At 40.8% G+C, this 13,391-nt stretch overlaps 1 protein-coding gene across 4 annotated transcripts in view; it reads right to left on the reverse strand.

Annotated features, from left to right (window-relative positions):
• unc5a (unc-5 netrin receptor A) overlaps nucleotides 1-13,391 on the reverse strand; it is a 133,325-nt gene that overhangs the window by 63,529 nt on the left and 56,405 nt on the right. For all 4 annotated transcript variants that reach the window (XM_038699996.1, XM_038699997.1, XM_038699998.1 and 1 more), the window contains exon 2: nucleotides 1,201-1,416. In XM_038699996.1, the coding sequence (XP_038555924.1) occupies nucleotides 1,201-1,416 (216 nt within the window). The remainder of the gene's footprint in view (nucleotides 1-1,200; nucleotides 1,417-13,391) is intronic.

Below are 13,391 nucleotides of genomic sequence, written 5' to 3' on the forward strand. Positions count from 1 at the left end.
CCTCAAGGCAGTGCTGACATTAAACAGCAAGTGTTTGAGAGATCGATGTGGGTACCTTGGAGCGGCCATACCTCTGGACAACCACGTGTCCCCCATAAATGCACATTCATCATCAAAGGCAGCGGGAACAGAGTGATGTGGAGGGCTTTGAGGCGGCTTTGGAACTCACACGTTTTCTAAAGACAGAGCCCCTCGCTGCTGCAGGGGTTCATGGCACCCGGCATGACAGATTTGTTTCACAGACAAATAAATGCTGACTATAATGGTTAATAACCACATGGCAAATGGTCCATCATCATTAAATGTTGGCAGAGCACCGTTGCATTGTTAATGTGATGTTCCCATAAAATCAGTTGCAGTTTATGGGACACATCGTGTTCTTGACAAAACTTGCTATTGACAAAACATAATTCTTGTTCACCGTATCAAAGTTAAGCAGCTGACTCCACAATGTCTCCCAGTGCGAGCTACATAAAAATAACACATGTATCATAGAATCTGTGTTTACATCTTAAATCACCAGGTTAATCAGAGAACGCATTTACATGCACTGTAGTAACCTTCCCTTTGTGTTTTTGTGTGCATGTGAATAGAAACTGTAGTTCTCCGGTGTTGTCTTTTTTATGCATGTGTTCGTTATGGCTATAGATCTGAGTCTTTTATTTTATTTGCGCGTGTGTGTGTGTGTGTGCATGCGTGTGTGTTCCAGCTCTTTAGAAAAACCTGTCATTTCCACATTTCTCAGTCCCAATCAGTTGTCAGGCTGTGAATGGGCGGTTTGAATTTGCAGATCGCTGCTGAATCACACCACATCAGTGTCATACATGTTTATGACACTGATGGCGGAGGCGGGGGATTGCAGCACAACAGACAGAAAAACAAACAGGTCTCCAAGGTGATCGGGAAGATTTCAGAGACTGAAACCAATGTGCTTATTATGAGACTGGCAGGCTAAATAGGCTGGAGGATGAGCCAAGAGCATGATGGGGCACGGTAATCACTGGCAAATTGCAAACCGTACTTTCAGCATGCAAACACTTTATATAATGCAACTATGGAGTTGCACATGTCACACATCCGCAACAAACAACATCCAAAAGCAGGTGAAAACACTGCTCATCTCAGCTGGAAAAGTGCCTGGAAGGACCTCCGTTTGAGCCCAAATTAAAATAAATGTATTTCAGTTTGTTTTGCATGTACCTGATGCTGGGTCAACTGTCCGGTCAATCATGTGGTCATCCTGGTGAACCCACTCGCCGTTGCACTTGAAGTAGATCTGCGTGGCAGGGGTGGAGCGGCAGGTCAGTGTCACCGGCTTGTTCTTCACAATGTACTCGTCCTCTGGCTCCACCAGGAAGTGAGGTAACAGGTCAGAGAAGGCGGCAGGAAGTGTTGCTGTGGCGACATGCTCGGAACCTGTAGAGAATAAAAGAAGCAGGGATTTTTATGGGGATGCCAAATAAAAACACTTTCATGTTTTCAAGTTGTCACGAGGCAGGAGCTGAACCTTTCCCACGAAAATGCAGCAGACACCAAATATCTAATGCAGAGATTCAGTGTCCTTGGTGAATTGCGACTCATACATATGCATACGAAAGAGGCAGAAGACGACAGAGACAGATGGACAGACAGAGTGAAAAAGAGCGACAGAGCGGTATGGAGAAGAGTTGGCAGTGACAGAGCTTGGCCTTGTGTGCTCTTGGCTGGGTCGGAGGAATAGCGGAGTCCATGTCTTTACTCCAGCTCTTAATCATAGCCCTTTAACATCACCGCTGATGGACCGGCCACCATAAATCCTGTCTCAGCCAGTAGGCCACTTCACATTGTGTTATACGGCTCTTCAACCGGGACTCTAACTCTACCAACATTAAGCAAGACAAGGCGAGCCACGGAGGTTAGACATGACTGACAGCTAGACAGCCAGTTAACTTAAAATCACTTTCCAAATATAGTAGATGTCGTTTTATTCCTCCAGAATCTGATGACATATGGGGATGTGGATGAAGGAAAATGTGTCTCCACTGTGTGAAGATACTGGAGTAGTCCTTGAGGGGGGGACTACACTACGATTTACAGCAAACTTTGACGCTCACTGAAAAATGTTCAACACAGACGCTGAATGACACAATGGAGCCTAAAGCAAACACATCTTTCCACCGTGAACACAGTTTCTCTCTTTCTAAACATATTAGCCTTGTGCGAGAGGATAGCGAGAGGACACAGAACAGAGTAGAAAGAGGGAAATAACCTCTTTACACCGCCGACACTCAGGGGAGACCAGTAAATCCCAAAATAAAACCCCTTTAAAAAGGAGTGTAATATTAATTTACTGCCCTGAATCCAATATGGCTGACAGTCCGGGCATTAACAACCATCTCCATCACTCCCTGTGCAGCAGGAGAGGATGGGAGTCCACATCTCTCATAATGAAACGGCAACACTCGTGCTGACCTTTCTCTCCTCTCTTCCTCTCCTCCCTCACGCAGCCTTCGTTCATCCTTGCAGCTTGCCGATGCCCATGTCAGGGATAATATTATGTTGCGTCATAAACACTAATCTTTGGATAGACATTATCAGTTGTCAGTTACTCCCCCACTACACATTATATTAAATTTCTCTCTTTTTCTTTTTCTCTTTTACCCCAGTGTGCTGAGTTTCTAATTTATCAGGATGAGATACAGTGAAGCATGCCACTGCTGCTGCCGCTGAACCCCATTAATGTTTCGTGTACATGTTTAACTCTTAATGAAAACTAAATGTTCTGTGTCCAATGAACGACATAGATCACTTGCTGACACTTTGCCTTTTTCCCATTTTCCAAGCACATTTTCTTATTGCAATGCATTTGCAGAGGAGAAAATGTTATTAATATGGCAGCTGCCTATTCAGGACAACTCAACCACCTGACGTTATTTACTATGTATGAGTGTGGTGTGTGTTTCTCGTTTCGTTGTGTTGAGAAAAGGCCACAGTTCATCATGAATAGTGAGTATAATTGCTCTAACCGAGAGCCAAAACTTTGCTAATAAACAGCGTGGGATCAGTAGGTCAGGTTGTTTGAAAGTGTGTTGGTCCTAATGAAGGCAGCTTCTTCTAATGGGCTGGCTTCCAGCTTTGTGACCAAGGCCATTAGCCGGCCGGGCTGACCCTCTGTACTCCCCGCTGACTGAAGACGACAGCTCACTAAAACAGTGGGCGAGACTCACCTCACACCTGGCAGGTTAATCATCTCACAGAGGACAGATGATGTTGAAACACAGAGTGAAACTGAAGCCACCTGAGATGCGGACGAGTCGCAAGAACTGCTTGATGAGCTCCTGATGTTGTTAACTCGCCGCTGGCTTCTCATTTGCAGGGGTCACATTCAACATGAACCCTCAACTTTTGATGATGTTTCCACTTTGTGTGTAGGTGCGCTTGTGTGTGTGTCACAAGGGGTGGGGGGTTAGTCTTCCATTTTAGTACATGCACTTTAAGTTAATGAGGTTAAACACGTAATTTCTTTAGAGAAGTAAATTGTCATTTTATGGGAGGACATTCTTGTCACGCACTAGCTTTATATCAAACCCATAATGGAGGGCTGATGCGTAGTAAATTGGCTTAGATTATTGTCACGACACAGTGTACTTCAAAGTCAATGCGCGCACACACACACACACACACACACGTGCACGCACGCGGGGAGTATCAGCTACTTGACAGACTTCTTGCAGGTCAATGCACAAATCAAACAGACGTACAGCAGCACAATGGGCACTGCAGTCCGCTGAATGCGATTGGTTGGAGCCGCCATTCATTATCAAATGCATCAGAGTCCATTGCCAGATCATTTAGTACACACACAAACAACAAACACAGGATGCTAAATGTCTCCCTAGTTGATCATTCGGCCAATGAAGAGGATTTAATTGATACAACATGCTGGATGTGTTGCTAGGGCTCAGTAACCATTACATATTGCATCCCTGCACCGTTTCAGTCTTTTTCATAATTTTTCTTTCGGGTTGTGACCCGATATTTTTCTGCAGCTGTTATTCTCTCGAGAGACAATTCAACTGACCTAAAACACATGCACAACAGCACACACATACACACAAACACAACAACGGTGCACCAGGTGTCAGTGTGCTGAGCCATGATGTCCAGGGTATAATTCCTGCTGCGCACAGACCTCATGTCTCATGTGTCCAGCTGACCACATCAACTCCAAAGTCAGGGACCGAGCACGTCCACAAGAGGAGGACATGACGAGATGGTTATGGTACAGTTAAAATAATATATATTTAAATAAAATAAGACGTTTTATTCCTGTAACCGCTGTAACTATATATGCACACACCACTGCATTTTAAGAAACATACAAGTTTCGATTTTCACAAGTGTTGCAGCTTTCTAAACCTCTTGTTACCATCCATCTTCAATATTTCATAATGATTTTTACTTTAATGTCTCTTACTGTATCACTCTCCAGCAGTAGGTATGTTTTTTGTATAGACACAAATCTTAAGTTCTCTAGAAATCTAAGTTGCTCGTACTCATCCTCACTCCTCGTCTGCTTGTGTCAGCAGGCCACGTACTTGTCGACTTGTGTTATCGCCATTTGTGAAATAAGCATTTATTTTTTAAAATTTCACTCCCTATTATCTACTTGGAGAACAGAATTGCCGAATGCACCACGGTATGAGGATGTTAGCAGGGAGAAAAACCATAGCTGGAGAGAAAATAACCCTCTTTTGTGTATCTCGCTCATGGCACCAACACATCATGTGCCCTTTGGAGCCAATTACATTTTTTTTTTCTTTTTTACAACGTCATGTCCCCAAAGGAAAGCATCATTGAGCAATCACTGGGCATAATTTACATCACAGTGATGAACAGCAGCTATAACAAATGTTTTATGACACCATCAGCGCCCTACAATGTCCTCTGAAATTAATTCAATTAAAATTACTATCCAGAATATTAAACCATTTCATGTTTAGCTGCCATAAACAACAAAGCCAAGATCAAATTTGTCACAGCCACTTTGTTGGTTGATGTTTTTCGTCAGAGTGCTTTGGTTTGCTCTAGTGGCTTTCTGGATGTTTTTATACCACAGAGTATCTTTATTTAGTAATCACTCTAAATATAATGTATGTGCATTAGGGTTCTTGGAACAGCAGCATTGTTTATGTACAGTTAGAAATGCTTTGAATAAACTTCTGACAACATTAACGTTGTGAGTGATCAAACAAAGGGAAAGACACAGAAAAGGGTGTATAAGAAAAAAAGCTCCATCCACCACCATATATAATCTGGAGCACGGCTGACTGATGTATGTTTGTCCCCAGATGACAAATATTTACTCCTTCACATGTCTGGGAGTTAGAATACATTTTTCAATAAGACAACCATGCTTCAACAAGCACTCCTTCAACCTCACACACTCTATGTCAAACACACATATATGCACTATTCTATATACTTTACACATGCATAGAGCTGAAACACACAAACGAAGCTAAAAAAACCAAACGAAAAAAAAAACATGCGCACGTATGCAAAATGTAGCCGCAAGCATGCATAAAAGGAAAAAGCTGCTCGCAAACAGCTTGGCTCTCAATCAATGAGAGATGCAGAGAAATGCAGGTTTACACAAAAAATGCTAAAACACCAACACATTCAGATACCACAGAATATCCCTGGTTATTAAGGTGGGTCTGGAAAACAATCAATCACTGGCAGTGAAAATATACTCAAACAGCTCAGATACATTAAACATGTAGGAGAGATGGCACCCATAGCAACCTAAACTTAATTGCCATCAAAAGCTAGTGGCATAAATCATCTCTACTCTAACAGACAGCAACTTGAATGATTAAATGCTGTTGGATTGTTTTTCTTGAGTGATGTTAAAGAGTTTGTCAACAAAAGAAAAAGTTGGTGCTGTTAGTTGTGTAAATGTGGTGCACACCAACACTATTAATGAGCCTTACACCTTTGAACAGGCGCTCACACATCTGCTTATTCTGGTTTGTTGATTTTTATTTATTAATTTATCCTGTCATCTACTTGAAGCAACACCTCAGCAGGAGGGTCCAAGCAGGGAAGCAACTTTGTGCAGTCTACCTTTGCCACCAGCACCGACACTCCCCGACAGCTTCGCTCCGCTCGCCTTTCAACGCCGTCTTGAAAGGCATATTTGCCTTGAAACCGATGAGACCATTTTAAGTTCCTGTCAACGCAAAAGGGCTGACATTTTGAGAACTGTGTGCAAGTGTGTGAGAACATTGGTCTGTGCAGATGTGCGTGTGTGTGCAAATGTGTGTGAATAAATGGCTGAAAGTGATGTTTAACAAGATCAACAGCTGGGTGCCCAACTTTGTGTACATAACAGAGACAGTGCGAACACGAGACACATTTATGTTTCTGTTACACAGTCAGATCTGTGATTCAGAAACCATGTTCCTATTCTTAGAAGCATCATTAACACTGTGTGGAAGACTAAGAGTCTCCAGATTGGAAGAAATATTCATATCCATCACTCAAGTGCCACAGCTGATGCTTTGTTCCCCTTCTAGATGTTTCCACGGACAATCCAGTTTCATGGCTGAATCAGCCTCTCAGACAGACAATCAGCTTTCTAAAACAGTGGTTTAATCACTAGCTGTGACTTACCAAGTATCTCTGTATCCTGCACTGCATAATTCTTTCAGACTAACTTGGGTATTTTACTCAAGTTACATAAACGCTGTCCTCTTTCATTACAAATTTTAGGGCATTCCAAATTAAGTATGACAGCGTTTATCTGCTTTATGAAGAAATGCACTTTTCATCATGGCCCCATATTGAATAGAATCTCCTCAAGAGATGAAGAGCTTAGTTTAAACTGAAAATACATACTTCAAACCCAGAGCAAAGGAAAGATCAAGTTGCATTATTAGTTAGAAATGTGTTCCTTGCGTTTAAAAATAATTTCTGGTCATCAAAACAGCATATTAGTCAGAGTAGAAATCATTCAAATAGTTGCATAACATCTTGCTTTGTAAAACATAGCTATTTAATGTACCTTGCGTGTATAAGGGTCACTTCAACCAAGCAAAATATTCAACTGAAAAGCAACAACAAAATCCCTATTCAGATGTCCTTAAAATGAATTCTTCTCAACAGGCTAAATAATATTTTTGAGAAATTCAAAGCCTGTGCAGACAAGAGCAACACTTGATAGATTTAGTTAATTTTAGCTGTTGCAAAACTCAGGATTTAAATGCCTCTGATTCTTCAAAGCTTCACCTGTTTGGCGGTTCAGTGCATGTTGTTTTTCAAAAGAGTCACAGAGATTTAAACACATTTTGACTTAATAACGACATGCAATCCTCAAAGGAACTGAAGACATCCTGAACTGTCAAGAGGAGCAGTCGCAGTCTTTGCTATCCAGGTCACGCTCATGCTTATGGATTTGTCGTCCCCTTACGTTTACCCGGAAACGAGGTTATCCAGAAGCAAGTCGATTACAGAACTTAGCGCAGGCACGGGAAGAAACAGAAACGCAGACAGAGAGGGAAAGGAGGCATTCTTAAATCTTTGAAATGGATGTTAGGAAATAATGGGAGGAAGGAAAAGACAAGAGACTATTTAGATTACCAAGTTAATCCTTTAATTACAGGATATGCCTACAGCTAAAATATAAGGTTTCACACACTGCATTTTACAACTGTGGAACAATTCGAACTGCAGAAAGTGAGGCAGACCGCCATAATGATGAAGAGCCTTAAACCTTAAAATAATGGAATGTCAGGATTGCTGGTAATCTATATTGTTTATGATGCTAGAAAAACTGAACAGAACACTACAAATTGCAATTCAGAGCTGAAATGAAACTCGCTCCAGACACCATTTCTCATTTTACAAACACTGTTACTTTGAGAGCTTTACAATTAGATAAAACATGTTCTCTTTCAGCTGGCCACGCAGACCACAATATGCCAAACGTTCGCACAGAAAATACACTACCAGTTCAGGGACCGTCCCGAAACAGGTTCAATTTGGCAAAATGACAAAACAGCAAATAGAGACTATTTAACTGCTGACATCGCTAGAAGCTCCACTAAAGTTCTTCAGTCTGCTCCAAACACAAACTGTTGTAAATGTGAGCACCCCTGTGACACTTGTCAACCACGTCAACCTGCTAACTCCTTCCTCTTCGTCTGTTCATTTACCCTCCTCCCAGCAAAGATCCGGGTAGAAAGAAATGGGGGATGACTCGCGCTATCTAATTAGTGTGACAGAGCATGGAGGCTCCTCAGATTCAGACAGAGAATTAGAACACAACACGAAGATATGATCCATAACAAGGCAGAGATAAAGCATCACCTGTTCAACTCTAATTACTGTAACACAATGCCAGCACCAACTTTCCAATTTAACAAGCCACCAGCATATACCGTAGCGGTGACACACTACGACTGGGCTCACTAACAGGACAGTGTGAAGATAAGGGAACCGCAGGTACAGAGGGGAAATCTCACTGGTTGAAAATATGACCATACAGTTGCATTAAACAACTTTTTTTTTAAACCAACAACCCATTTACATCTGGCATTAACATGGGATATTCAGAAAAGGATCACAACTGGATAAGGAAAAAACACATGTTATGTGCGCAGTACACATTGTGAATGTGATGGCCTGCCTTGTATTGTGATTAAATGCAATCTCTACAGCATGATCTTAAGGGTAAAAAATCTGCCCAGCAAGTTGAGAGGCCACTTAACTCTGTCTCTTTCAGCTAGCTTAAGTAAGCATGACCAAAGCTACAAGTATTAACAATAGTTAGCATGTATTCCCTTTCAAAAACCCCTCTTGCTTTCCTTGACCTCTAATGTGTCATGTTGTAAATAAGACTGTTAGCCACAACTAATTAATTTCTATGTTGAGATGTGATCACAAAATGGGCAAAATTGTGAAAAAGAAAAATTCTTAACAACACCGGGTTTAAATGAAAAGGGCAGTGTATTGGATTATAATATATCCAGATAGAGATCACATGCTAATACCAGATGTAACTGGGGCCTCAGAGTCTACAGTTTGCCATATTAACCATCTTAGTCAGCATGCTAATATTTGCTAATTAGCACTAAACACAAGGTACAGTTGAGATTGATGGGACTGTTATTAGTTTTAAAGGTTATAAACCAAATTATGATGACTGATGGCACAAGAGGACACCATGAATGTCTCTCCAAAACTTAATGGCAATCCATCCAATAGTAGCCATTTCCATCTGTGCCAAAGTGCTAGACCAACCAACCGTTGCCATCCCTAGTAATGTTCAGCTAGTGTGGCTAAAAATAGATTTTGCTCACTTAGTGAGCCATGAAAACACAAATACATATGTGAAATGTATTTGGAACATCTTTCGTTTTTGACATCTTGCATATTCCAGAAACTAACATCAGATGCCAACTCCAGCCTGTTTAATCCATGAATGTGTCGAAAATAATGAATGCTGCAACTGTGATAAATGCGGACACGTGGCAGCAGAATTATCAAAAGACAAACGCGTTTACCACATGTCACATGTTCACAAGCGGCAAAGACTTGGATCCAGAGGCTCCGGACCTGAAAGAGCAATATAACTGGGAATTATGTAGATAAGTGTGAACCTGTCTAGAAATAAGAGACAGAGCTGGTTATCTGATGACTTTTCCTCCAAAGCAAACTAAAGCACATCTGAACTCCCCGTGTGTTTAGGGTATCAGTCGAAGACAGAAGCAGCGAGCAGAGGGGGAAACTCATTTCAACCTGAACAGCTTTCTGATTATTCTCTCCATTTTTTCCCCCCAGCTCCTTCAAGTCCTCCTGACATCACAACCAAAAGCAAAGACACACAGGCATCTGTGATTTCGCAATGCATGAATACAAATCGGTTTTGGAAGAAGCACATCTTTCATTACTCAAAAAAACCTTCCTCCTCCATTTCAGGTTAATCCACCTCAAAAAATGAATTTGAGTTTCCTTAGCCAATTTAAGGAAGTTAAATTACATATGAAGCAATAACTTTGGTGAATAAAACTACGCCCCGGGTGTGTGGCAGCAGCCACATGTAACATTCACACCAGCTACTGCAAAAAACAAACAAAAAAAACAAAAACATTGATCCGGATAATGTCAAAATCCTAGATAGATATGGCAGCTGGTTAAACAGCTTAGCCTCCTCACTTGAAAATGACTCATGTTACTTGGCCTTTTATCTGTGCATTGGTTTTCACCCCTGATTACCATGATTATGTACATGACTCTTCACCTAGTGATGTACATTAAGAGTGGTGAAAATTAAATAGTACCCTTGGAACATACAACCCTGCACGCCAATAAATGAATAATAACGATGATGCAAGCCAATGTGCATTCACTGTAGACTTCAGTGAGATGAAATCAAAGTAAACGGCAAAAAAGTCTTAAAAAAATAGTAAGAGGATAAGAGGCGGACCAGCTGGTCAAGAGACCCAAATAAAATAACCTCTTCCTAAAATGGAGCGGATGTTGCTTCTTGTTTTTTTCTCCCACAAAAGGTCTAATTTCTTTTGCTTTAACAACAGTAAAGTTGATATAAAGGAGGGAAGAGGAAGTGACGGTACCACACTTGAGCACAGTGCTTGTTCTGCCTTAACCCTGCAGATCAGATGTAATGTTATAGGCTTTAAGCTACTTTAGGCTGTGACTCCTGATGCCTACACAATGTATTTCCCCACACCTGTCACAGACTCCTAACACTTTCTCTTGAGAAAATAAAATAAAATCCTTTTAAGAGATACTAAAAAGTGTTTAAGGATGAATAGCATGTCGATGGGTTTATGATGTTTTAAAGCAGAAAATCTGGAGGGAAATTAAAGACAATGAGGAATTGTGATTAGCAGGAGAAGCAATTGAATTGAGTCCCAGATATACCGTTTATTTCCCAGTGGTGGGAGCAGTATTTAAAGGATAAGGCTAACGATATTCTGTAATGTGGTTATTGTAAACAATTCATCAAAATCCAACAATGTATTAGTCTGCCTCTCAATATCCTCTGACTTCCTTTTCCTTACAAGGCCATTTGCTCCTACTAAATCTTTAAATACATAATACAAAATACATAAATGTTCTAAAAAGGCTAAATAATTTGCAGGCATGGTAGTTTCATGCTAACAACACTCAAATACGAATAAATATTGTATAGGTTGGAGAATATTTTCAGCCGCGGATTCACACGCGCGAGTATTTCCTTTCCTTTAGGACAGTGTATGTGGGATTGACTCTAAACAAACTGCAGAATGTGTGTTCATGGTAATGAAGGAGCATGTCAACCAGTGCATCACTGTGGCTCGTTCATGTGTTTTTGACAACAATGGAGCTTAGTAGTACAGAGGAACAAGCTAGAGTATCATGGCTTTGAATAAAGAAGGCAATACGTGTTAGTTGGATAAATTTATTGTTGGTTTGAGTCTTTTTTTGGGCATTGTTGACAGTAAGAAAATTATTATTAGAAAAATTATTGATATTACCGTGTAGCTGATCCTCATGGTGTTCATATACTGATGGGTAGTTTAAAACTCTAGCAAGGCATCATATTTGGTGTTTTCATATACGTTGTATGTAAAAGTAACCAGAAATTACACTACAAAACTACAATAACTATCCTGAAAAATAATGAAATAATAATAAATAATGAAAGTGTAAAGTCTCAAACAATGGATATACTCAAATAAACAAAAACTCGCAAAATGCCGGTCCATTAAAATTACTAGTACTCTAGTAATACAACAGAGGCTGTGTGTGTCTGAGGCAGATAAACAGCACAAAGATCTTCCTCCTGGGCCGCAACAGCAACTGATGATCTTCTGACAGATTATGTGATGAGGCAGGACAGCTAATAACACCTCACTGTAAATAAGGGCTCAATATATGCACCGTCTGATAACAAGGTGCTCTCGTTGTGCAGGAGGTATTTCTTCGCGCTTCTTATTTTCTACGCTATCTAATTTTATTAGATTTATTAAAAAGGGATTCTTATTGTGATATGTAAGAATTCAAAGTGTTTTTTTTTAAAGATAGTGAAATTGAAAATTGTTTACTTTAAAACTGGCAGGTTGTATTAACATTTCAAACATTTAGTAGAAATGGACCAACTACAAACACACCAGTGCATGGCTTGTCATAAACTGTTTTGCTTACCAGTGGTATACTATTTGCTCCTTTTAAAAATTTTATTTATAAAAGCCTACATGAGTTTCATGTTTCACCTGTAAGACTTTAATGCCTATCTTTGTCATCTGTGATGTAAAAAACATGAGATTTCCACACGGCCCTGCTCATAGTTCAGTTATATAATCCCAGCACACCATGGAGCGTCTCTCCTGCCGGGCTGCTGACAGCGATGACAGTCTGATGTCTGACAGTCATCACCGGACCAGATAGTTTCGGAGCAGCCAACAGACTGGAGATGCACTGTCTGTGGTCGCGCTGCCCTCCATTTCTATCACTTTTCTCCGCTTCCTCCACAGTTAGTTTGTTGGTTTGTGGTCATTTTGAGACTCTGTAAATTTACAGCCTGCCATGCTGTTGCTGTGTACAATGAAGCACCAAAAGAAAAAAAGAAGAAGAAAAAAGAAAGGAAAAAAGGGGATAAAGTGCATTGATTTGACTGCGAGTCAACTGGGGGTCTTCTTGGCTAATGAGTCGAATCATCGACTTTTAGGGGGCAGCCCTATAAATGGCAGCCGCCAAAGTGGCTAGAAAGAGTGACTCTGTCACATGCATTGGCCCTGCACCAGTGTAAAGGAGGTGACAATGATGCCGCCCACAGTTACATCTGATCCATAGGCTTCGTCTTTCTGCTACAGTCAAGAAAATCGACCCATCTTTTTCTGGATGATTAGCAGTTCTGTACTCTCATATGAGTTGTAAATGTGTTTTCAAGTCACAATAATAGTAACACAGTACAACAAAGTCTTCAGCACAGTTGTAACACAGAGGTGAAGCTGCAGTGAGCTCATCTGACGCATAGGGAAATTAAATTTAACAACACAATGGTCAGCCACTCACATCTGCAAAGGGGTTACAGCCTTATGCACAATACATAAAATCTTCAAGCTGTCCTTGAGATCCTCCCATTGAGAGTTGTGCCTCCATTTATTGTGAATACACTATTGTGAACACTGAGGAGGACACATTCAGCATGTTTGCTTTGTTATTATAGCGTACATGTTGAGCACAGTAGACCTTTCTCCTGAGTTCCCTCAACAATGGCGACAATTGCAGCTCTGGGTTTTGCCTCCTCTTTGCCTTTCCAAATCCATAAAGAGGCTTGATGGCCATGCTCTACATTACAGAGACAGAAATGGCTTCCACATCCAACCCAATAATGTGCA

Source organism: Micropterus salmoides, unplaced genomic scaffold (assembly GCF_014851395.1).
Source record: "Micropterus salmoides isolate LMB-PRFRI ecotype aquatic unplaced genomic scaffold, ASM1485139v1 Ms_hic_scaffold_5, whole genome shotgun sequence".
NCBI classification, from domain to species: Eukaryota; Metazoa; Chordata; class Actinopteri; order Centrarchiformes; family Centrarchidae; genus Micropterus; species Micropterus salmoides.